Source organism: Nothobranchius furzeri, chromosome 10 (assembly GCF_043380555.1).
Source record: "Nothobranchius furzeri strain GRZ-AD chromosome 10, NfurGRZ-RIMD1, whole genome shotgun sequence".
Classification (NCBI taxonomy): domain Eukaryota; kingdom Metazoa; phylum Chordata; class Actinopteri; order Cyprinodontiformes; family Nothobranchiidae; genus Nothobranchius; species Nothobranchius furzeri.
This window is the reverse complement of record NC_091750.1, coordinates 66,257,927-66,280,353: the sequence shown is the minus strand read 5'-3', so window position 1 is coordinate 66,280,353 and position 22,427 is coordinate 66,257,927. Positions and strand designations below refer to the sequence as shown.

General features: G+C 42.5%; 1 protein-coding gene and 1 long non-coding RNA gene across 2 annotated transcripts; both read left to right on the top strand.

Annotated features, from left to right (window-relative positions):
* Positions 1-1,437: 1,437 nt before the first annotated feature.
* On the top strand, positions 1,438-20,504 carry LOC107387035 (scavenger receptor cysteine-rich domain-containing group B protein). The gene is made up of 13 exons (XM_070555414.1): positions 1,438-1,841; positions 3,553-3,692; positions 5,068-5,100; positions 5,826-5,873; positions 6,274-6,576; positions 6,669-6,737; positions 7,648-7,962; positions 8,129-8,197; positions 8,862-8,990; positions 10,587-10,901; positions 16,044-16,212; positions 18,929-19,060; positions 19,507-20,504. The coding sequence occupies exons 2-13, from the start codon at positions 3,575-3,577 to the stop codon at positions 19,850-19,852; spliced, it is 2,046 nt and encodes a 681-aa protein (XP_070411515.1). The 5' UTR covers positions 1,438-1,841; positions 3,553-3,574; the 3' UTR covers positions 19,853-20,504.
* LOC139072126 (uncharacterized) lies at positions 11,614-12,696 on the top strand. The gene is made up of 3 exons (XR_011521735.1): positions 11,614-11,895; positions 12,249-12,331; positions 12,416-12,696. It is a non-coding gene; the product is annotated as an uncharacterized lncRNA (long non-coding RNA).
* Positions 20,505-22,427: the final 1,923 nt, after the last annotated feature.

Genomic DNA, 22,427 nt, shown 5'->3' with positions numbered 1-22,427 from the left:
TCTCCATTTTTTGCAGCTCTCTAGATATCTCTCTCAGGTCCTGTGTCCCTTTAGTCTTCCCCAGTCACCCCTCTGCAGTTTTTATAGTTTCGGCCGTTCATTCTATTAGTCTCTTTAGTATGTTTTTTCCCACCGGTCTTTGTAGTTCCTTCCCCTTAGAATTTTAGTTATATGGTTGCTTTTCTGTTTTTAGGTTCACTCTTAGGTCATGTTAGTTTCTTCCCTGATTAGTCATTGCTTTCACCTGGTCCTCCCCCCACACTCCACACACCTGCAGCTCATCTGCCTCCCATTATGCCCCAGTGTATTTAAGCCCTGTCTTGTCTCTCTTGTCGGTCCATTGTTGCTGTTTGTGTTAATTCTGTCAGTCTCTTGTTCCTAGTCTCTAGTGTCTCTCGTGTCTCAGTTGGATCTCTAGTTTATTTTGGATTTTGGACGTTTTTGCACTTTGGCTCCCTGCCCTGGATTTATTCTTCGTTTCATCCTTCGAAAATAAAGGATTTTACTTTACATCATCTCCTGCCTCGTGCCATCCTGGGTTTCTGCATATTTGGATCCTAAACATCCCCGAAACGTGACACAACCATAGAAGCAATAAAAATATAGACCTATAAAGTGTAGAAGCATAAAAAGCCACACAGAAAAACAACATGACGTGAACTTTTCATTTTGCATTTTTTATCAATAAACTTGACTAAAAACGGTTATTAAAGGCACGTTTTACGTGAAAATGATGCCACTACTGCTCATAACAGTGGGAGTACTTATTTTTTCATCTCTTAATACTAAAGTTTAACATTGTGAACTCATTCTTTGTCAGAGAAACAAGAACAAACATATGAAACTAAATGTGTTTTCAACACACAGCTCACTCCCGTCCTGGAGACTTACCAAATGACTTTCGTGTAAGAGAAACTATTTTTGGACTCAGCCCGGCAAAGGCTGCGGACAGCCCGCACGTTTCTCCTCAGCTCAGGAAGGATTAGTCTTTAGAAGCAAAAGAGTCAGCTGCAGGAGTCAGATGGACACGGATGTTTCCATGTCAAGAGTCAGCTCAGAGGGGGAATGAGTCAAATACCTCTTTGTGGGATTTTGCTCATTTTCCATCCAACTTGGTGAACTTTATTCAGCCTCATGAAGACTCCGGGAGTTCTGCAGAAACTCCTGCATGCTCCACATCGTGCATTGCTGGTAAACAAGCAGCAGCTTTTACTTTTTAAATATCAGACTCCAGATTTCTGTGGGACTTTGTGCCTTTGATCATCTAATTTCTAACACCTTACTGTGGAAGAGTCCTGTGCACACACACACACACACACACACACACACACACACACACACACACACACACACACACACACACACAAAGCTTAAGCCACAGCCTCCATGAGTGTGTGCAGGGATGAGTAGAACCACACCTTCTGAGAGCGCCACCTGAAACTGGAGATGCAGGGGAACCAGTAAAGGTTCAGTTGTCATTGTCTTTGTTTTTGACGCCCCTCCTGCTTCTTTTAGGCTCAGACCGGTACAAGGTGTCAGGATATTACCATACAATGCTGTGTATTTACCGTTTTACGTAATCTGCCCCGGAAGCCGGGTACTTATAGTTACGCAGGTTTGAGGAGATGAAAGACTTAAAACGACGTAGCACTGGATACTCTGCAGCCCTGGCTCTGCTTCTGCAAACAGATTCTGTGTTTTCTGAGTGACGTGGACTCAGGCTGCCTGCTATTTATTCTATTTTGTGATTTGGTTGTTTTTTTTCCAGAGGAAGGAAGCTTATTTCTTTCATTTTTATTTACTTATTTAGAGCTGAGGGTCAAGGTAACTACACTTAAAAGGTATGTATCATGCTTTGTGAAATATGTGATTCAGTTTTGTTTCTTTTTAAAATGTGAATAACAAAATCATTTCTTGACAAACTGGTAAATTTTGTGTTTATTTTTAAAAATGTGACAAAGCTTTTGGGTTAGTTTGTCAAACATGTGCTGTGAAAATCTTGTTATTTTATCATTTTGTGTCCTAAAAGAAATTATGATGACTATTAGGAATTCGTTCATGTTGCAGGCTGATATTTAGAGATTTCTGGCCATTAAAAGGCCTGGAAGTGCAATTCTGGCGTTTATCTCAGACATTAAGGGGTATTTTCGTGGGGCCGAGATCTTTCAGCTATTTCTCAGCCCGGGGAAGTGAGAAGGGAGGGGAAGCAGAGCTGACACAAAAGGCAACATTATTCCCCAGCGGATCTGCGCTACATCCTACTATGAATGGAGTATTGAAAAACATAACATTGGGGACAAGATTGTTTTTCATCCTCATAACTGAGCTATTTGTACCAGGGTTTCCAATGGTTTGTTGCTACAGTCTGCAAAGGAGGCTGCCATGGTCCTGAGCACTGTGCTGGTGTTAAAATCCCCACCTCCCAAATGGATGCTCAACAACTTTCCTTGTGTGCCCTCTGCACCCCATCTTCTGAGGGTTAGGGTTATGGCTGCAGCCCACCTTCTGAGACAAATTGGTTGGAGTTATCTCTGTGTGTCTTGTGCTGTGTCCTCCCAGTTCTGTGCACCCCAAGCTGAAGATCTCCGCACGTATACCTCCACCTCCCTTTGCCTCCTCCTCTCCAAGGAGATGAGAGGTGCCTCTGCCGTGTCATCGGTTGCCTAAGCGTTTTGGAGGGTTCTAGTGACAGATTGCAGGAAGCAGCGTTTATGCCCGACGATTGGGGACCGCAGAAAGCAGAAATGTCTTTTTGTGCCCCCTGGGCTCGGAATGTCCCACTATCTCAAGGGGCTAATATCAAATTCTCCCCTCATCATTCTCTGATACACATTCCTGTGTAAGGTCAGGGGGATTCTACATGGATGAAGAGACAAGTAACACAAGGCTGAGCCACACGCTGAGGTTTCCTGATGCTGCAGACAACTCTCCGAGGAGAGCATCAGTGAAATTCAGAATTCCACAAAAATTATAGGAATGAATTTGCACAAGTTTGCACTAAAATGACAGAGATGGGAAGTGGGGCATAATATGCTTCATCCTGAGGTAACACCCTCTGTCGGTGCATTTCCAGAAGAATGTGGGGGATTTAGTATCTACCTCTGATTACTGAGTGATCTCCATCTGAAGGAAAGTCCCCTTGAAAACAGCTGCACAGGCGCTGGACTTTGCTTGCAACCCAAGCCGACTCCAGCTGCTGATGCTGCGCCCAAAAGACAAACTTTCTCATTCTGCTGTCGTGTTTGTGCACAGCGGCCATCTTGTGCTCACTGCTGCAATAAGAACAGCCTCACTGCACTGGTATGTTCACTGGGCATGATGTGCATCAATTGCCTTTGAGCTGGATGTTTTCCAAAGCCTGAATTTAGACTGATCAATGCTCTTGCTATGGGCTGTGTTCGAGAAAATGACTTATTAGGCTTTGATAAGCCAGGACAGAAGAACTGACTCTTTTCAGTGAGTAAAAAAAGCCCCAGTTTACACACACACACACACACGGCTGTGAGAGGCTGGTAGAGAAAGACCAAGGGCATGTGAATGTGTGTGTTACAGGTGGACGGTCAGTCAGGCAGCCATGCGAGGCCAGCGTGTGGTGGAGACCGAGTGCAGGTACTGGAACCCAGCGGTCTGGCTCCTGGCATCCTTGCTGGGTTCCCTCATCTTAGGGGCCATGAGCGTTCTGCAACGACTCGGTAGGTGTGTGTGTGTGTGTGTGTGTGTGTGTGTGTGTGTGTGTGTGTGTGCGTGTGTGTGTGCGTGCGTGCGTGCGTGCGTGCGTGCGTGTGTGTGTGTGTGTGTGTGTGTGTGTGTGTGTGTGTGTGTGTGTGTGTGTGTGTGTGAGAGAGAGTCTGAGCTGAGACTGTCTAACAAGAAATAATCAAAGTCACTGACCTGATACTGACATCCCATCCTGAGTTTCTTTTATATCTATACACAATCTAATGCACTTTTTTCAATCTTTAGTAACATTAACAATATCAGTCATACAGTGTTGTTAATCTAAGTGTATAAAGTGAAATCCTGAATATTTAATTTAAATGTTTTTGCTTTTATTTAAACTTATTCACCTGCCAGTCTGGGCCAAAACCTCAGATACGTTGCCTTTAGACATTTTTTCCACCCAAAAGTGCTGAGATCATCTAAATCAAAACTAGGTTTTATCATTACGATTGGTTTCAATTGATCACAGAGCTACACACATTACAGTAATACCAGTGTATCATTTGAGAAGTAACTGTGTTTAATGTTTTACCCTGGTACTATGTACAGTATATGCAGTAATTCATCAATCAAGCCCCAACAAAACTTCAGTCAAAAAAAAATCAGGATTTCAGAATTTTTAAATTATTTAAAACTCACCTAATTGTTAAGTTTCGTGTAAAAAAAATCTAACATTTATTGGTCAAAATCTTGTGCAACAAGCTTTCCCTGACTTGTCTGATAAAATTCTGCATTGCCCACAAGTGTAGAGGATATAACCTTTCTCAGTGGCCTAGTGGTAGAGTGTCCGCCCTGAGACTGGGAGATCAGGGGTTCGACTTCTGGTCGGGTCATACCAAAGACTTTGAAAAAAATGGGACCCAATGCCTCCCTGCTTGACACTCAGCATTAAGGGGTTGGATTGGGGAGTTAAACCACCACATAGTTCCCGAGCGCGGCTTGTCTGCAGCTCACCGCTCCCCCAGGGGATGGGTCAAATGCGGAGAACAAATTTCGCACACACACCTGTGTGTGTGACAACTGATGGGACTTTAACTTTAACTTTAAAACCATAAAAGGACACATGAGATAATTAATCATGTTTATCGTTGCTGCTACAAATAATGGTTTAAGACCAGGTGGACCTGCAGGAAAAATTCCCTGCAGATGAGTGCCTTTGTGACCGCTGCTAGCCCTGTCTGCCCTGCGATACCTTGTGGTTGTTTTAAAACCACACAGAATCAGTTCTAGCCTCTGGAACATCAAACAGGATAAAAATCATTCAAACGTGCTGCTTATTGGTTTATCTCTTATTTCAGTCAACAAACAGGAAAACTAATGAATCTTTTTTGTGTGTTCTAATTTCAGGAGACTTAAAGATAAACAAACGAGATGCATCAAGTGAGTAACATCACTATTTTATTATTTTGTGGTCCTCTGAAGAATAAAATCTCACCTACTAGACCAAAGAAGGCAAATGTACGGGCTCCTGAATTTCTTTGGTCATAGTTGAGGATTTCCAGCAGAGAATTCTGCTGTTGTGTCCTTGGGCAAGACACTTAACCCGCCTTGCCTGCTGGAGGTGGTCGGAGGGACCGGTGGCGCCTGTGCTTGTAAGCCTCGCCCTCTGTCAGTGCACCCCTGGGCAGCTGTGGCTACATCGTAGCTCATCACCACCGGTGTGTGAATATGAGTGTGTTAGAGTGTGCATGTGTTACGCTGTGGTGTAAAGCAGTTTGTAGTCCTCTGACTCTAAAAGGCGCTACAAGTGCGGGGTCATTTATCATTTGATATTTCTGTGACATGAACATGAACAGTGAGTCGACCTACATTTGGTGCAATTGTTAACAAAAGGTCACCCTTTTGTACGTCTGTCGAAATGTGAGACACGAGTCTTCAGGCATCAACATGTCCCTCGTCCTTTATCATGACTCTAAGGCTCGTGTTGTATCAGATCCTCACATGTTGAGAATGCACATGTGTAGTTTCTGTTAGCACATCTCTTTGGGTGTGCAAGTCAGTGCTCCGAGCTGAGAGTAATTACGTCTGTCAATGTGAGGCCAAAAGGTGATTGTCGAAATATAATAGACTCGCCATTTATTGCCTTTTCTCCACTCTCTTCCCAGTTGTTTCAGCCGGTGCGATGCAAAGCCTACCAGGATTGCTATACCAAGGTAAGCGTGAGATCATTTTCAAATGCACCGGAGTTGGAACACGCTGTTCATCCATGTTGTGCCTTGAGAACTCTGGATGAGTTGGACTGTGTGCCAAAGAGAGACAGCAGGAAGCAGAGAATAGCCTTGGGCTTCCCAAACAGGATCTCTTTCCCATGTCTCCGTTTACCTCATCCCTACTTATTTACTACCTCCCACCCTCCTAAAGTCACCTCAGTGTGACGCAGCTTATTATGTTTCTTAACTGTAAAACGAGGCTGAATCTGGAGTTTTCTCGTCTTCTTGTTTATCTTATAGAAGCTACACAACAAACAAACAATTTTTAGAGTGTTTAAGAACTGTGGAAACACGTGTGTCCCTTTTGACAAAGAGCAGATCTGGTCTGCTTGTCTCTCTAAAGTCAGGCTGGTGAACGGACGCACCGGGTGTGAGGGCAGAGTGGAGGTAGGCTTCAACAACACCTGGGGCACAGTGTGTGACGATGACTGGGACATGGTGGATGCCAACGTGGTGTGCAGGCAGTTGGGATGTGGCGTGGCTGCAGCCGTAGTCAGCAGCTCTCACTTCGGACGGGGGAAAGGGTTGATCGCTTTGGACAACGTAGACTGTGGGGGCAATGAAGCCGGCCTAAGCCAGTGTCTCAATCTGGGCTGGGGCGTCAACAACTGTTACCACTATGAGGATGTGGGCATTGTCTGCAGAGGTGAGGTATTGATGTGCTTTGACAGTAACAAAGATGGAAAAAAGGGTGAAAAAACTAAAACTGCTTCTTCTTTTCTCTCGTTTGTCTTCCAGAGCCATTCTTGTTTGGGGCAAGGGATTTGGAGGTTCCCACCACACCGACCCTGCTAGACTCTGGTTTAGGTGAGAGCCCTCTGCTTTCATTGGTACGGTGGACATTTTAGGACATCATCAGGTCTCATGAAAACATTGTCAGAGCCTGTTTGATCTGATGTCTGACAATGTTTTTGTGAGACCTGAGGATTTCCTAAAATGTCCATTGTATGTTGGGCTGAAACGTGTCCATTCCGCTCAAACACCACAACTCTAACCCCAATCCTCACAAATCTAGCAGACGAGTGCACCAGATGTTTTAATGAAATCAGGTTTCGTCTATTAGTGAACAATTACTTATTTAATGTCTGTTTGGTATTCAGAATGTAGAAATCTCCATGAAACCAACCAATCAATCAATCAATCAATCAATCAATACTTTTTTAATCCCAGAGGGAAATTCTTCTGAAAACCGAGGCAGAAATTCTAGAAATATTTTGTTGTCTCTGTTTTAAAAGGTCCAGACTACATCAAATAAGCTGGACAAATCCCTTTGAGCAACCGTACCAAATGTCCCGAAGGCCTCTAGAGTTCCTGACCACCCTTTTTGCTCCTGGGGTTTGCCTTTGTCACAGCAGCTGTGTTGTTTTTTAACATAGATTCTCAGGAAGATAATGAAAACGGGCTGAATCAAGCTTAGTGCACAAGCAGCCAAGTGACGTGTTTAGCTAACTCCCTGGTGGTCACCATAGTACGAGGAAGGAGGTCCTCCAGATTTATGATTCTCCTGCCTGACGGACACATGAGAGTATCTTTTGTCTCTGTGTTTTGTCTGAGTCCGGGCATAAGGTGTCAACATTAACACTCGATGCAACAGTAGAGGCTGCCATTCTTCTCTGTATCACTCTAAGGGGTTTTCTACTTTTCTCTCTATCCCCTCATTTCCCCAACTCACATTAGTACTGAACCCCTGAAAATATCTCAATCATTCTTGGTTTAGGAGATGGCCTGATCCGTTTGGTAAATGGGCAGCACTCTTGCCAAGGACGGGTCGAGATTCACTTCCAGGGACAGTGGGGGACGGTGTGTGACGATGACTGGGACCTCAACGACGCCTCCGTGGTGTGCCTTCAGACAGGCTGTGGTAACGCCATTGCTGCACACACCAACTCCTTCTTTGGCCACGGTACCGGCCCCATCTTTCTGGACAATGTCAACTGCACCAGCACTGAGTTCAACCTGGCGTCCTGTAAGAGCCTGGGCTGGGGCAAACACAACTGTGGACACCATGAGGACGCTGGAGTCACCTGCGCCGGTATGCTGCTCTTAGTTCTGAGTTACGCAACAACGGCAGTTTCCTTTTATCTATTAATAATGTCAAAACCATCTCCACCTATGATCGCCTTTAACAAGAGGTGCTTCTACTGGATATGGCCAAAAAGTAAAAAAATGCATATTTTCCTGTTGTGCGCCTCTTTTAGGAACCACCACCACAGCAGCCCCATCCACGGCCACTCAAACAGTATTGTGGAGATCACTGAACATCAACGGTAACAAAAAAAAGCTCAAAAGCTCCATTCTGAGTTTAAATCCGAGCCAACGTGTCTGTGGACAAATGCCTTTGTTTTTAAACGGCTTACCTAATCTGCTGGACTCCCACGCTGTGACTGAAGCTTACACATTTGCTAAATGACCAGCAGAGAGAGCCATTTTGTTGTTATAACAGCCAAAGCACAAAGCCAGTAGCTGGGTTCTCATGTGTTTCACTTTTTCACATAGTTTTTTTTTTAACATTAAAAATAGGAAAAGTAGAAGTGATGCATGTTACTGTCAAATCTTTACTTTCATGAATGCCACCCAAAATCATAGAAATTAACTCAAAATGCCTAAATTTGGAAGTTTTATCATTGTCGTCCTAAAAAATTGAGTGGAATGTTTAGTGAAGAAAATAAAATTAAAAAAACTGCTAAACAACCTGACAGGACTCAACCTATAACAGTAATGATTTATTAAACAGGCTATGTAGTAGCACTGTTGGTTGTGTGGAGTTAGGATGCATGTGGGGATTTTCTCTGGGGGCTCCAGTTTCCTCCCACAGACCAAAAACACACATGTTCAGCTTGACTGGTGACTTTGAACTGTGATTAGATCTCTGTGACAAAGATATTCTATGTCAAGATAATGTAGTCATTTTTTTTGTATGTTCTCTTCCAGGAACAGAAGCCAATCCTGTCTCTACATCAACATCTACGTCAACGACCACAACAACGGTCACCACCACTACCACCACAACAACAAAAGCAACAACAACCACGACTGTTGCCACAACTAACAAGAAAACAGGTAATACATTTGTTCAGATCTCAGTGTTAAAAAAGCCACACCCACAGTTTTTGCTCATCATTTCTGTGTAAGCTAATCAGATACAGAGAATTTTCCCCCGTCATAAATGTCTTTTGTATTATTTTGGTCACACTCAAGTGTGTTATGAACAGCAAATAAGTTTCAGTTTCTGACGAAAATAAGATGAATAAGTAGAAAATTCAGCATTGAAGTGATGATTTCACAGCCTAGAAATCTAAACAAACCGTAGCAGTAGCAAAAGATTTAGCTCTTCAGGTTGGTCCAGTGAAGCTCCACTGTAGCCTCAGTAGGTCTACCACTGGCTTGGCTAAGTTTAGACAAAACCAGTCACAGCGCTCTTTATTTAGATGTTGTACAGACTTAGCACCATTATGGCGGAGCGTAATTTTTGCATCCATTTTAATTTGCTTATCTGGACTCGGGTCACGGGGGCAGCAGCCTAAGCAGGGGGGTCCAGGCGCCCCTCTCCCCAGCCACTTGGGCCAGCGCCTTAGGAGGAATCTAAGGTGTCCCCTGGCACTCCGAGAAACATGGTTCCCTCCTGTGTGTCCTGGGACTGGGTCTCCTCCTGGTTGGATGTGCACGGGAAACCTCACCAGGGAGGCGTCATCCGAATCAGATGCCCGAGCCACCTCAACAGGCTCCTCTCAATGTGAAGGAGCAGCGGATCTACTCCGAGCCCCTCCTGGAGGACCGAGCTTCTCACCCTATAAGGGAGAGCCCAGCCACCCTGCAGAGAAAACCCATTTTGACCGCTTGTATCCCCAATTTTATTATTTTGGTCACTACCAAAGCTGTAGATGTAGATGCAGATCGACTGGGAAATCAAGAGCTTCGCCTTCCAGCTCAGCTTTCTCTTCACCACGACAGACCATTACAACGCCTGCATCACCTGTATATGTAGTGCCAATCTGTCTATCGAGCTTGCACACAATTGTTCCCTTGCTTGTGAACAAGACCGCGAGATGCTTAAACTCCTCCACTTGGGGCAGGACCTCTTCCCTGACCCGGAGAAGGCATTCTACCCTTTTCTCGACTCGAGACCATGGTCTCAGATTTAGAGGAGCTGATTCTCATCCCAGCTGCCTCACACTCTGCTGCGAACTGCTCCAGCGAAAGCTGGAGATCACAGTTAAAAAAAATTCTGAAATATAACAGCTGTAAGAAATCTTGGAACTTTACCATGGAGGAATTTTTTTTCTCATCTCGTTATTAATCATGACTTCGGATCTTCTGATCTCAACAACTAAATGAGGCCTGCAGGGCTTTTTGAGATCTGTTAACCTATTTCTGTTGAAATATGGCAATTTCCAGATCTGGGTGTAGGCGGTGAAACTGAACTTCACAAATTATTAGTTGTTAATTGCAGTTTTTTTCCCTGAATTAACAAGGACAAGTGGAACCCGGTTGGTTTGTGTAACATTAACCCACTAACAAAGGAAATCATAACTTGAAAACAACCATTTTGTATTTAATCAGTTCATCTTTGAAATTTTAAATCTTGTTGCTGATCTGAAATTTATTGTGTGGCACAAAAACTCTGTAAGTTGCAATTGTCTATTTGTTCACGTTTAGCTCAGTATCCCCTCCGTTTGGTGAATGGGAATAACGACTGTGAGGGTCGTGTGGAGATCCTCTTCAACAACGTGTGGGGGACAGTGTGTGACGACGCCTGGGACATCATTAATGCCAGAGTGGTGTGCAGCCAGGTTGGTTGTGGCCCAGCTATTGCAGCCAAGAACCAGGCCTACTTCGGCTATGGAACGGGTCCCATCCTGCTGGACAATGTGGACTGTCAGGGCTCTGAAGCAGAGCTTGCCCAGTGCTTCAACCTAGGCTGGGGTCAGCACAACTGTGGCCACAATGAGGATTCTGGAGTAATCTGTGCAAGTAAGACCTGATCGGGCATCATTTGGCACCTCAACATTAGACCTCCATTTATATTGTGTATACATTGTAGTTAAAATGGAAAATATTTGTATTTATTGTCAAATTATGATCTATCAAGAATACGCAGTTCAATAGGAAGCACACAAATCCCACCCCGCTGAGCTGTGATTTTTCACTATGTGACTGTGTTCATCAAGAAGGATGCTATGGAGGACAGAAACTGCCAAAATAAAATTAATACAGCCATAAAATCAATGAATCAAAGTAATTAACCCAAGAAAAATAAGGGTGTTAGACAATTGTTACTATATTAAATGTAATATTTTTATGTAATATTTAAATTTTTATTGCAAAAAGTATCTTTCATTCACCCCAGTAATTTAATCATCTTTTTTCTTTGATTTTCTTTTTAAAATATTTTTAATCTTTTGAATTGTTAGAGATTTTTATTTCTGTATTGTAATCCTTTAGTTTTTAATTTATTTAATTCTAACATGATTTGGTTCTGTATTTTTTACTTAATTTTTTTTTCTTTAATTTTTTTCAAACTAAGATGTATTTTCTTCTCTAATATTAACACCTTGGTTCTATTTTTTCATGTACCTTTTTAAAAATTCTCTATTTTATTTTATTTTATTATTTTATTTTATTTTTATTTACAAGGTGTTTGCACCCACATCATTGTAAAATAGGGGATGATGCTAAAGGGGAGGGGAGGTCTTTCACAACTTTTCCTACTGGTCATCATGAAGTTACTGTTCTGAGATTGATTATGCATGTCTTGCTGCCCAAGTATTAGTGCCATTTGAAAACAAGCGGTTTTCAGCCGTCTCCAGCAGATTGCTGACTGATCAACATGAGACAGCGAACAGGGCATGTTGCTATCTCACCTGAAAATAAGACTTCTGCTGAAGTGAACTCCAGTCTAGTCCCACGGAGTGTCCACCGCTACTACGCTGGAGAGTCATCTCCTCGTGTCTCTTCTGGCTGTTTGGTGAGTCCTGTTTTATTTCATTTCTTTAGGTTTTAATTAGCTTAGATTTGGTGATGAGTGGTGTTTTCGACTGGCTGTGGTTTTGTATTTCCATCAGGGGTGTTTAGAATTTGGGGAGCAAAATACTTTTGCTTACTTTTCACCTTTAAATTTTTAAATATTTATTAAATATTATTTGAATAATTTCAGTTTCTCTGGGTGTCGAGGTTTACGCTGAGTCCTGCATGCTGACCAGATCTGTTTCTTTCTTGAGTCCATACAACTTAGTCCAGAGTACTGCTAGTGTGCTTGTAAAATGCACATTTTCACGTTTCACTCACCATCTGACCATAATCCTTCTTCTTCTGGGACAGGGCGCTTAATGAAGGAAGATGCTGGACTTCAACCAGCTTCAAGAAGAGTATTCCTCTGTCTTAGCTGTCGCCAAGTTAAAGTGGTAAAAGTAAAAGCTGTTACTCTCTCAGAACTAATGTTATATTTTGACGAAAGCTAAGGAAACTAAAGTTATCCTGAATTCCAGGTTTCCCTTTGTTGCCAGAAGAACTAGAAGAAACTCTGATGTCGTCCTTACTCCACTTTTTGGTGACCAGTTTCATTTTTGTCCCACCTAAACTGAGGACAACTTTTAAACATGAATGGACGTCCTCTGCCCTGAATCTACAGCAAGAGGACAGATGGAAATGAAAGACTGTATTTTTGTTTTTTATTGAAAGTTGGGAAAATGTCTTTGAATAAAATTGTTTTTGGTACTTTCATATCTTCAAACGCACAATATATTGTTTCAATAAATGTTCAACTTTTGTGACCGTGTCTTATTTTAATGAGGTATTATTATGTTTGCATGCTGGTGAAAAAAGAGCTGAACACATAACTTTATAAATAGGAGCTGCAGTAGCTCAGATACTGAAACTGCACAAAAAGACAAATAGAAAGACATTAAATATAAATATAATACTGATGTTTTTGCCATAACACAGCAGATTTTAATAGATGGAAAGTTTTCTTTATTGCCAAAAGTCAAACATTGAAAGGAAGAAACACCCAAGCCAGCATGTTGATTGATTTTTTTCTTTTATAAACTTTCAAATAAAAAAGCTCAGATCTTTTTGGCATTTAAATAAAATGAATATTTATTCCTAAAATTATCACCAAGGTGCTTTTATATAATTTTGTATCACAGATTTTATCAGACTCTCGTGGTTCATCAGAGCTCTGTCAGAATGAATTCCAGCTATCTTCCCCCTTGTGGTGTTTTTATGAGCATCAAATGACTAATTACAGCCAAACCTATGAGGAATGTTAGAATTATAAAATGCTGCAGCAAGGTAAGAACTACATGAATCAACAGAATTTGACACCTGGAAAAATGATCAGGATTTATTTCATACCATACCATACCATACCAATTTTGTGGAGCACTTCTACCACAGCATTACGATTGACCAAAGCGCCACACATTAATGAAACAAAACAGGCAGAAATAGTCACATATGTCATAACAATAAAAAGAACCAGGAAGTAAAAACCAACCAAACTGGGTGGAACCACATTATGTTGGTTCGGGGGGACTGACTGATCAAAGACATGAATGCATGAAGCTGAATTTTGAAATTGATACTGTAACTGGACTGATTTGGCAACCAGTGGAGAGTTTTAAGAATGGGTGTAATGTGCTGTCTCCTGTTCGCTCCAGCCAGCAACCTAGCTGCTGAATTCTGAACAAGCTGAAGTCTGGACAGAGCAGCTTTTCTGATGCCATAAATGCAGGAGTTGAAATAGTCTAGCCGGGATGAAATAAAGGCATGAATCACAGATTCTAGAAGACAATCGGGAAAAGCTTTAATTTGCAAATTTGCCTAAGGTTGTAGAAGTATTACTTGAATGTGCTGACCTGAGTGTCCATCTTCTATTTTTACTTCAATAATGGAAACAGTAGAGGTTAGATGAGGAGAAAGAGAGTGGAGGTCAGGTGACTGGGTCACTCTAACATCGTCAGGACTAAAAACAATCACCTCTGTTTTAGAGTTATTCAGATGGAGGACATTTTCAGCCAGCCACTCCTTGATATTATGGAAGCCATCCTACAGAGGTGTAGTGGAGTCAGTGGGCTTCAGTGGCGGCTCCAGAAATATTTTTCTGCAGGTGCTATGAAGCTGCTAGTCTTTTTATTGAGGGTGCTATGAAGGAAGTGGTCGTGCGTACCTACTGTTCTCTAAAACACCTTCAACACTAGCAGATACACATGTGTGCACAACACCTCAACAACACCTGAAACAATCATTAATAAACATCATAAACATATGAACAATCACTGACTTTTCCATGAAATCATAAACACATACAGCCACACAGAAAACCATCTATAGTGTTGCAAGGTTAGCTAACGTTAGTGCTAGCATTTCCAGCGGCAAAACCCTCGACTGCTGCGGCGGTTGAGGGTGGACTCTCTTCTTCCAGATCCGTAGGGTTTTGTGGATCTGAGATCACTTCCAAAGATTCATTCGTTTCTGACTGAACCCGTGCAAATTTGGGCAACAAACACCGATCCATTTTACCTTTCGCTCGTTCGCAGGTGGAAAATCAGGTCAAAGGTTAACATCAATTTCCTGTTTTGGTTTAAGTTTTTACTATCTATATGATAATTTGCTGATTATTTTTGTTTTGTATATTAAATATTATCACATCCACACGTTAAATTAAAATTAAATTGTAAAAAAAAAAACAACTAATATTTACTTGGGGGTGTTATGGGGGTGCAATGACTAATCCAGGGGTAGCTATAGCGCACCCTAGCGGCCCCCTGGTGCCGCTACTGGTGGGCTTAAGAGAAAAATAGATTTGGCAGTCATGTGTTTATAAATGATATGAAACAGCATGCTGTCTGAGAATGGCTCCTAAAGGCTAAATACAGAGGGAGAAACGTGACGGGCCGAGGAAGGAACATTGAGGAACCTCCCCCGGGGAGGGAGAGCAACTGGGATGAGTAGTTATCCAGCATGACCCTAAGGGTCCTGTTAGAAAAACAAGACCAGTCAAGGGCCAAACCTGTGATGCCAGCCCATGTGTGGTGTCTGGAGATCAGGGTGTTATGATCGATTGTGTCAAAGGCTGCAGATAGATCAAGAACCACATGGAGCCCTGAAACCAAAGTTCTTTTTTAACCAGCCAATAGATTAATTTTTATCTCGAGTTCTGTTTGGATGTCTAGATTAAAACTCTATATTTAAATAATCTGATGCACCAAGTGAAGTAAATCAATAAAGTATGAGTAAAGATGCCAAGGTGAAAGGTTATAAATAACAGATGTTTAGAATGAACAAAAAATGCAGTCTGCTCTGTGTGATGGATTACAGTTAATCTGCATCAACTGTAAATTAAAACACTAATTTGTGTCTTTGAACGTTTTTTTTATGTTGATTGTTGTCATCTTGACAAAAATAAGACATTTATATACACAGATTCAGAAGAAGTACAGCATGAGTCCATTATTTATCTGACAAAAAGCAGACAAGCTGTAGCTTTCAACCATTATTTAGTTAAATTATGATTCCTTTAAAACATTTTGGTAAGGATGTCAAAGCTGCATTTTAAAAGCTTAAATTGGAAATTTCTTACATCTTCTTTATCTATTAGCAGTTTTTCCCAGTTATTTCTAATGAAAACATTTTACATCAAGACATCAAAACAGCTATTAAAACATGACTGAAGATTTTACTTTCAGCTTCAGAGAAAACAAAACAAAACAAAAAACAACCAAAAGTAAATTGAAGCAAACATCTTGGGACAGCAGTAGCTCGGGAAGTAGAGCAGGTTTCCAGTAATTGGAACGTTGATAATCGAATCGGTTCGATTCTGGCTCCGACCAGCGAATGCTGCTGTTGTGTCCTTGGGCAAGAAATTTGCCCACCTTGCTTGCTGGTGGTGGACGGAGAGACCGGTGGCGCCAGTATTTGTCAGGCCTCACCTCCGTCAGTGCGCCCCAGGGCAGCTGGGGCTACATCGTAGCTCATCCCCATCATTGTGTGAATGGGTGGATGACTGGATGTGTTGTGAAGCACCTTGGGGGGTTGTAGGACCCTAAGAAGGTGCTATACAAACACAGGCCATTTAAAAGTGACCATTTTAGCACCTTTCTTTTTTGGCTGCAGCTTCATCAGTTTGGTGGAATTTCCTGGGCCTTCACCACGACAGATCAGTACAACGCCCACGCCACTGCAGACGCAGCATTAATCCGCCTATCGATCTTTTCCAACTCAAGACCGTGGTCTCGGATTTTGAGAAGCTGATACTCATCACAGCCACTTCACACTTGGCATTGTGCTTTCTACCGCGACAAAAATTCAAATGTTCAAAATTTAAAAGAAGTTCACATAAATGGGGTTTAATATATATACCTTTACATAACCTTCAGTTTCGCATCAAACAGAATTCCACAGAAACTAAAGCAGGAACAGCAACTGCACGGGAGGATTAGGTGAAGAGAGAGTGAAGTCTGCCCCAGTGCACTCTGGGATATGTAACTGGGTTGTGTGAAGTGTGTCCATTGGGCTGGTAAAATTGCATGTAAAATGTTATCATAAATTGGAGCTTGAAATGTCTGACCAAATGTTTTTTTTAAAGTGAACAAATTATTACGGTTAACCAAACTAACAATAAATGCCTGGTTATATTAAGTGATAATCATTTAAAACTCTTAGTTTTATTATTATTGTTGCATTTCTTGGCACATACATTTTTTACTGAGCCATTTCTTTTTTTCCCCGTATGTATTCTAATTTTGGCAGTTTTATCACTCCATACAGGAGGCCCAGAGAGCATAAAAAATACAGGAGATGATTCAAGGCAAATCAACTTCACAGCATATCTCCATTATTTTGGGCTAAACCAGAAACACAGACAGAGATGTTAGATTTAAGTTAATTATCATCATTTTTGAGGTTTAATTGTCATCTATTTTCTTGAGTAATTAAACTTTTTGTCAATAATTTGCATATAAAATGAAAACCTTGGTAACACTTTACAAAAGAGTCCCTTTGTTAACGTAATTTAGAGCATCATTAAGCATTAATTTACTATTAAATTGTTAACATCTGCTTAATATTAATTTAAATGTTAAGTAAGGCATTAGAAGAAGAAGAAGACAATCTTTAACATAGCGCCTGTCAAGATAAAAATCATGAGGCGCTTCACAAAAAAAAGTAAGTATAAAAAGATTTCAAAAATGATTGAAAATATGTTTAAAAGAAGAAAAGGAAAAAAATGTAAAGAAAGGGAGAGAGAAAATGAACAGGAAAGAGGGAAATCAGTGGATTCTGGGAAAGGAGGAACAAGAGCAGAATAAGAAGAGGGTGGTGACGAAGATCACACCAAAGCCAGCTTGAACAGGTTTCAGTTGATTTTTAAAGGAGACCACTGAGTCCACTGATCTCAGGCTCAGGGGGAGAGAGTTCCAGAGTCTGGGGGCCACAGCAGCAGATGATCTGTCACCTTTGGTCTTTAGCCTGGTGAGCTTTACAACCAGTAGGCTTTGATCACTGGACCTCCGGGACCTGCTGGGGGTGTAGGGACTAAGAAGATCACCAATGTAAGATGGTGCGTGTCCATGTAAGGCCCTATAGACCAGAACCAGGATCTTGAAATGAACCCTGAAGTTGACTGGCAGCCAGTGAAGCTGGAGGAGAAGCAGGGTGATGTGGATGTGTTTGGAGGACTTGGTCAGAAGCCGAGCACAGGCATTCTGAACCACCTGTAGACGGTTCAGGGAGGTTCTGCTCAGACACGTGAAAAGAGAGTTACAGTAGTCTACGCGTGAGGAGATGAAGGTGTGGAGAACTGTCTCAAGTTCAGAGCGGGACAGAATGGGACTCAGCTTTGCAATGTTCCTGAGATGGAAGAAGGAAGAGCCAACAAGAGAACTGACATGAGAATCCAGGGTGAGAGCTGGGTCAAAGGTCACACCAAGATTCCTGACAGAGGGTTAGGTGTGAGAAGCAAGCTGATCAAGGCCTAGTCCACACGTAGCCGTTTTTTTTTTAAAAAAACGAATATCTGCCCCTCCAAAAACTTGCATCCACACCACCTCATTTTAAAAACAAACTCTGTCCACACGTACCCGGATAAATACGTTGTTAAGGACATGCCAGACCTGTAGGCGGCAGTACTTCCCCCGTTCTTAACCTCGTCTTTCGTCTGTGGTCTTCCGCAAGGAGCAGTAATTCCGCTTGCAAAATCAAACAAGCAAAAAGCGCTTGGACAAGTGATAAAGCGAGCGCAGCTCTGAGGGCATCCATGCTCTTGGCTAGTGTAAACACAGGTCGCACACGTGATGTCAGCATTTTTTGTCGCGGAAAGTGACGTTGCGGACCTTAAAACTCCGGTTTTGTCTGTCCACACGCAGACACCCAAAACGGAGAAAACGCAGATCTTCACTTTGGCCGGAGTTTTTAAAAAACTCCGTGTTCGTGTGGATGACAGGCCAAAACGTAGAAAAATACCTACGTTTTGGCAGATCCCCGGCTACGTGTGGACAGGGCCCAAGAGAGTCTCTGACTTTGGGAACCAGCTTGTCTGGGGCACAGATGAGGATCTCAGTCTTATCTTCATTCAGCTGAAGAAAGCTCCCAGACATCCAGGTTTTGATAGAGTCTAAGCAGGTGTGTAACAGCTGCAGCTTAGACATCTCATGGGGCTTAAAGGAGATGTACAGTTGGATGTCATCTGCATAAAGATGGTAAGAGATTCCTGTGAAGGAGCATTACTAAGCCCCCCTCCCCCCAACCCTGTCGGCCCTTTGTCCTAACCTCAAGGACACTTAATAATTAACAACATCAGGAGCATTAATAAAGGGATCCTTACTGTAAAGTAAATGGTAAAAGTGGTAAATGGCCTGAGTTTGATATAGCACCTTCTAGAGTCCTGGAACCCCCAAGGCACTCTACATCACAATCAGTCATTCACACATTCACACACACATTCACACCCTGGTGGTAATGAGCTACGTTGTAGCCACAGCTGCCCTGGGGTGCACTGACAGAGGCGAGCCTGCGTACAGAGGCGCCATTGGCCCCTCCGAACACCACCAGCAGGCAAGGTGGTTCAGGTGTCCTGTCCAAGGACACCGCAACAGACTGAGCGGGGTTCGAACCTGCAACCTTCCGATTACGAGGCGAGCACTTAACTCCTGTGTCACCGTCGCCCCACTATAGTGTTACCAAAACCTTTAAAAGAAAATGTGAACGTGTAGAAAATTCTTTAAGAAAGCACATATCTATAATTACTAAGAATTACTTTGTAGAAATGTGCCTTAGCACTTAGGCTTCAAGGAACCCAAGAGACCATATATTGATCAGTGGAGTAATTAGAGTAGAGTGCCATGTTAATGCCTTTGTGACCTGATATTTCCTGTGCGTGTCCATTGGGAACGAGTATTATACTGTTATCTCTGCTTTCCTCTCATTCCTGTAGTTTTTGACCCCGAGTTATTCCTTCTTGCAAGTGCACGTGACTTGAATTTCACAGAGGGAATTCTGTCCACCCTTCAGCCCTCTGAAGGTAGAACTACCTCTTCAGCCACCTCAGTAACAAAAGACTTTATAACTCATGACTCTGACTTTATAATTTTGATCTTTGTTTTAATGCAGAGAGGCTGAGACTGGTGGGTGGTGAGCACCGATGTGAGGGACGTGTGGAGCTGTACCTAAACTCTGGATGGGGCACAGTGTGTGACGATGCCTGGGACCTTCCTGATGCCCAGGTCGCGTGTCGCCTAGTGGGCTGTGGAGAGGCCACAAAGGCTTGGGGAGAAGCTCACTTCGGACCTGGAACAGGAACAATCCAGATGGACAATCTCAAGTGCACTGGTTCTGAGACGTCCCTGCTGAGTTGCTCCCATATATCTTGGAATGTACACAACTGTAACCACTCTGAGGACGCTGGTGTTACGTGCTCACTGTCGTGATTTCAGTGCAGCACACTTCCATCTCCACACTGGGTTAAGTACAACATAGGAATTGTGTACATCATGTAAATTATTGCTTTTTATATTGCCGCAGGAATACCCCACTGTTGACATAATACAAAACAACTAATGCAACTTGATATAACTCATATAATAACCATCTGTCTATTAAGCACTTTATACATTATTTTAAGATAAAATTTTAAGTATGCATTTTTTGTTAATTGAGAAAAAAAAGTTTTTCTTTTTAGTATTTACTGTATGCCATAATTTCATCATCAAGTAAAGATGTTTCCAAAGAGGTCCGTGAATTTAAAGTAGACATCTGGACTTTTTTTATCTGACGGCACCATATAGAGGCTGAAAATTGTATTGCACCTTAAGCCCCTCTCGCTGCTTCAGTCATTATCACTGTAACAAAACCTCTCATATGTGAATGTGCACCTTTAGACAAAACACACTAGAGCTAAAACACACAGTTTTACAGGTATTAGTCTCACGTTACATTGAGAAATGTCATCAACTCTGCATCTGTCTGGGTGCGTAAAATGCTCTGTGATTGACATCTGTATGTAAGCGGATGTCTAATGTCATTGGCTAATGCTGAGTGGCGCTCAATCCAAATTGCATGGGGCTTTATGGAACAGAGTGACTTAGCAAAAAAAAATGATGCGTTGACTGCTTGTCACAGTACAGGGTTAAACTATCAGTTTTACCCATCCCCCCCCCCCCCCCCCCCCCCAAAAAAAATCATATATAATCCCTGAAAAGGGGAAAAACTCCAGATTACAGCTTTAAAGTGACTAAGTGTAGTTTTCACCTTTAATCTCTAAAAATATCCATCGAAATGTTGTTGAAAATTCATTAAACAATGCCCAGTGTTTGAAAAATATTGGTGACTTTGTAACATGTAACCGTAAAAAGTTTGATCTAAATTACACGGGAGCGGGTCTGAGGGTGTTTCTCAATGTCAAGGTGCCTGGCCTATAGGCCAATAAATGGAGAACAGACGCCTCTGCAGCACTTAAACACTGGCACACGTCTTGGCGCTTCCTGATGACGTATCTCCTAGGAAACCGGGGTGGGACCAAGACATCAAGGCGAGGTTCCTTGACATCGAGAAACACCCTAAAGCCTAGGGCACAACGGAGACAGACGTGCTGCGCCGCACCACACCACGCCACACTGCGCCGCACCACGCCACACCACACCGTCCTTTAAAACAGCAGCAATTATAGTTAATGAGAGTGGCTACACGAGGAGCGCAGCGCCAAGGCTATTTATCTCAGTTCTATCTCAAGCGCTGCGGCTGTTTACAACATTGTGGAGTATTACGACATTACGACGTGGAACGGCTTTACGGCACAAACCCAGCCACAGTTTTGATAACTTTAAAGAGTAACAAAACTTTTTTTGCTAAATAATTATATAATTGGGTCTTTACAAATGCAATATTTCTGTTTCCGTGCATTTTTTGACATGTTTGTGTAAACTTGATTAAATCTAGAATCTAGGTCTAAAAATGTCTCAGTGCTGCCCCCTGTGGCAGAACAGCGGCTACTGCATTTTAAGCTTGTGATTGACTGGGGCTGGGTCATCGGTACAGTCTCCTCCCACTCCCCCTCCCAGGATGGAAATTCCCCTCACTTGGCCATGCCACTCTGTGCCTTCTGGCAACGGCCACTTTCATAGCATTTTTCAAATCTTGACTAGGGGTGGAGTTACATTTTCTGATGGTGTGCAGTCACTCTTTAAAGTACTATTGATCCTAAAATATTCTAATAAATAGCATACTTACCCATTTTTAATGAATTAGAGTCTCACAAAACCCGACGGCAAGTCTGTTCACGTATAAACAATAGAGTCACTTCCTGCTTCCTGTTCTCAAGTCCCGCGTGATGTTGTGACTATTGCGCGACTTTCCAAGAAGCGCTCAATGGCGGGCCGCTTCCTGTGTGATCACTTTACTTCTCAAAACCGCGTCTGTCTCCGATGTGCCCCTGGCTTAAGTGTCTGGGTGACGCCATATTAAATGTCATATTTCCTTCTACGTGACGCTGTGATGACAAAATGCATTTGCTGATTTGTGACAAGCGTTTACAAAACTTTTGATATTCATAAAAGTTGTTGTTTTACATATTTACCTCTTCCCTCATTGCCTGTGATTAAGTGCAGTCTGATGTTCTTGTCATTTGTATGAATAATTTTGAAAGCATATGGTTTACTAGCCTGGCCTGCCAGACTCCTCTTCTGTTTAATTCTGCACAGAAAAATGGTCTGGGAACTCTCCTATTCAAATAACCCCACCCCCCGAGAATTCTAACTGAGCCAATCAGCGCTGAGTAGCATACGTCACACACCACAACGCCGAGTTTGTCATAAACATGGCGACTGAAGCGGAGTTCGCTGCGGCTCTTTCCTTTGTTCTAAATGACTTGGACAAGTCTTTAAAACCACAACAAGTAGAAGTGCTAAGCCTTTCTTCTAAAGACAGATGTTTGCGCTCTCGCCAGACCCATTTTTGACTACAGCTAAAAATCTACAGCGTTGTGGACGTCACACACAGCGACGCTCA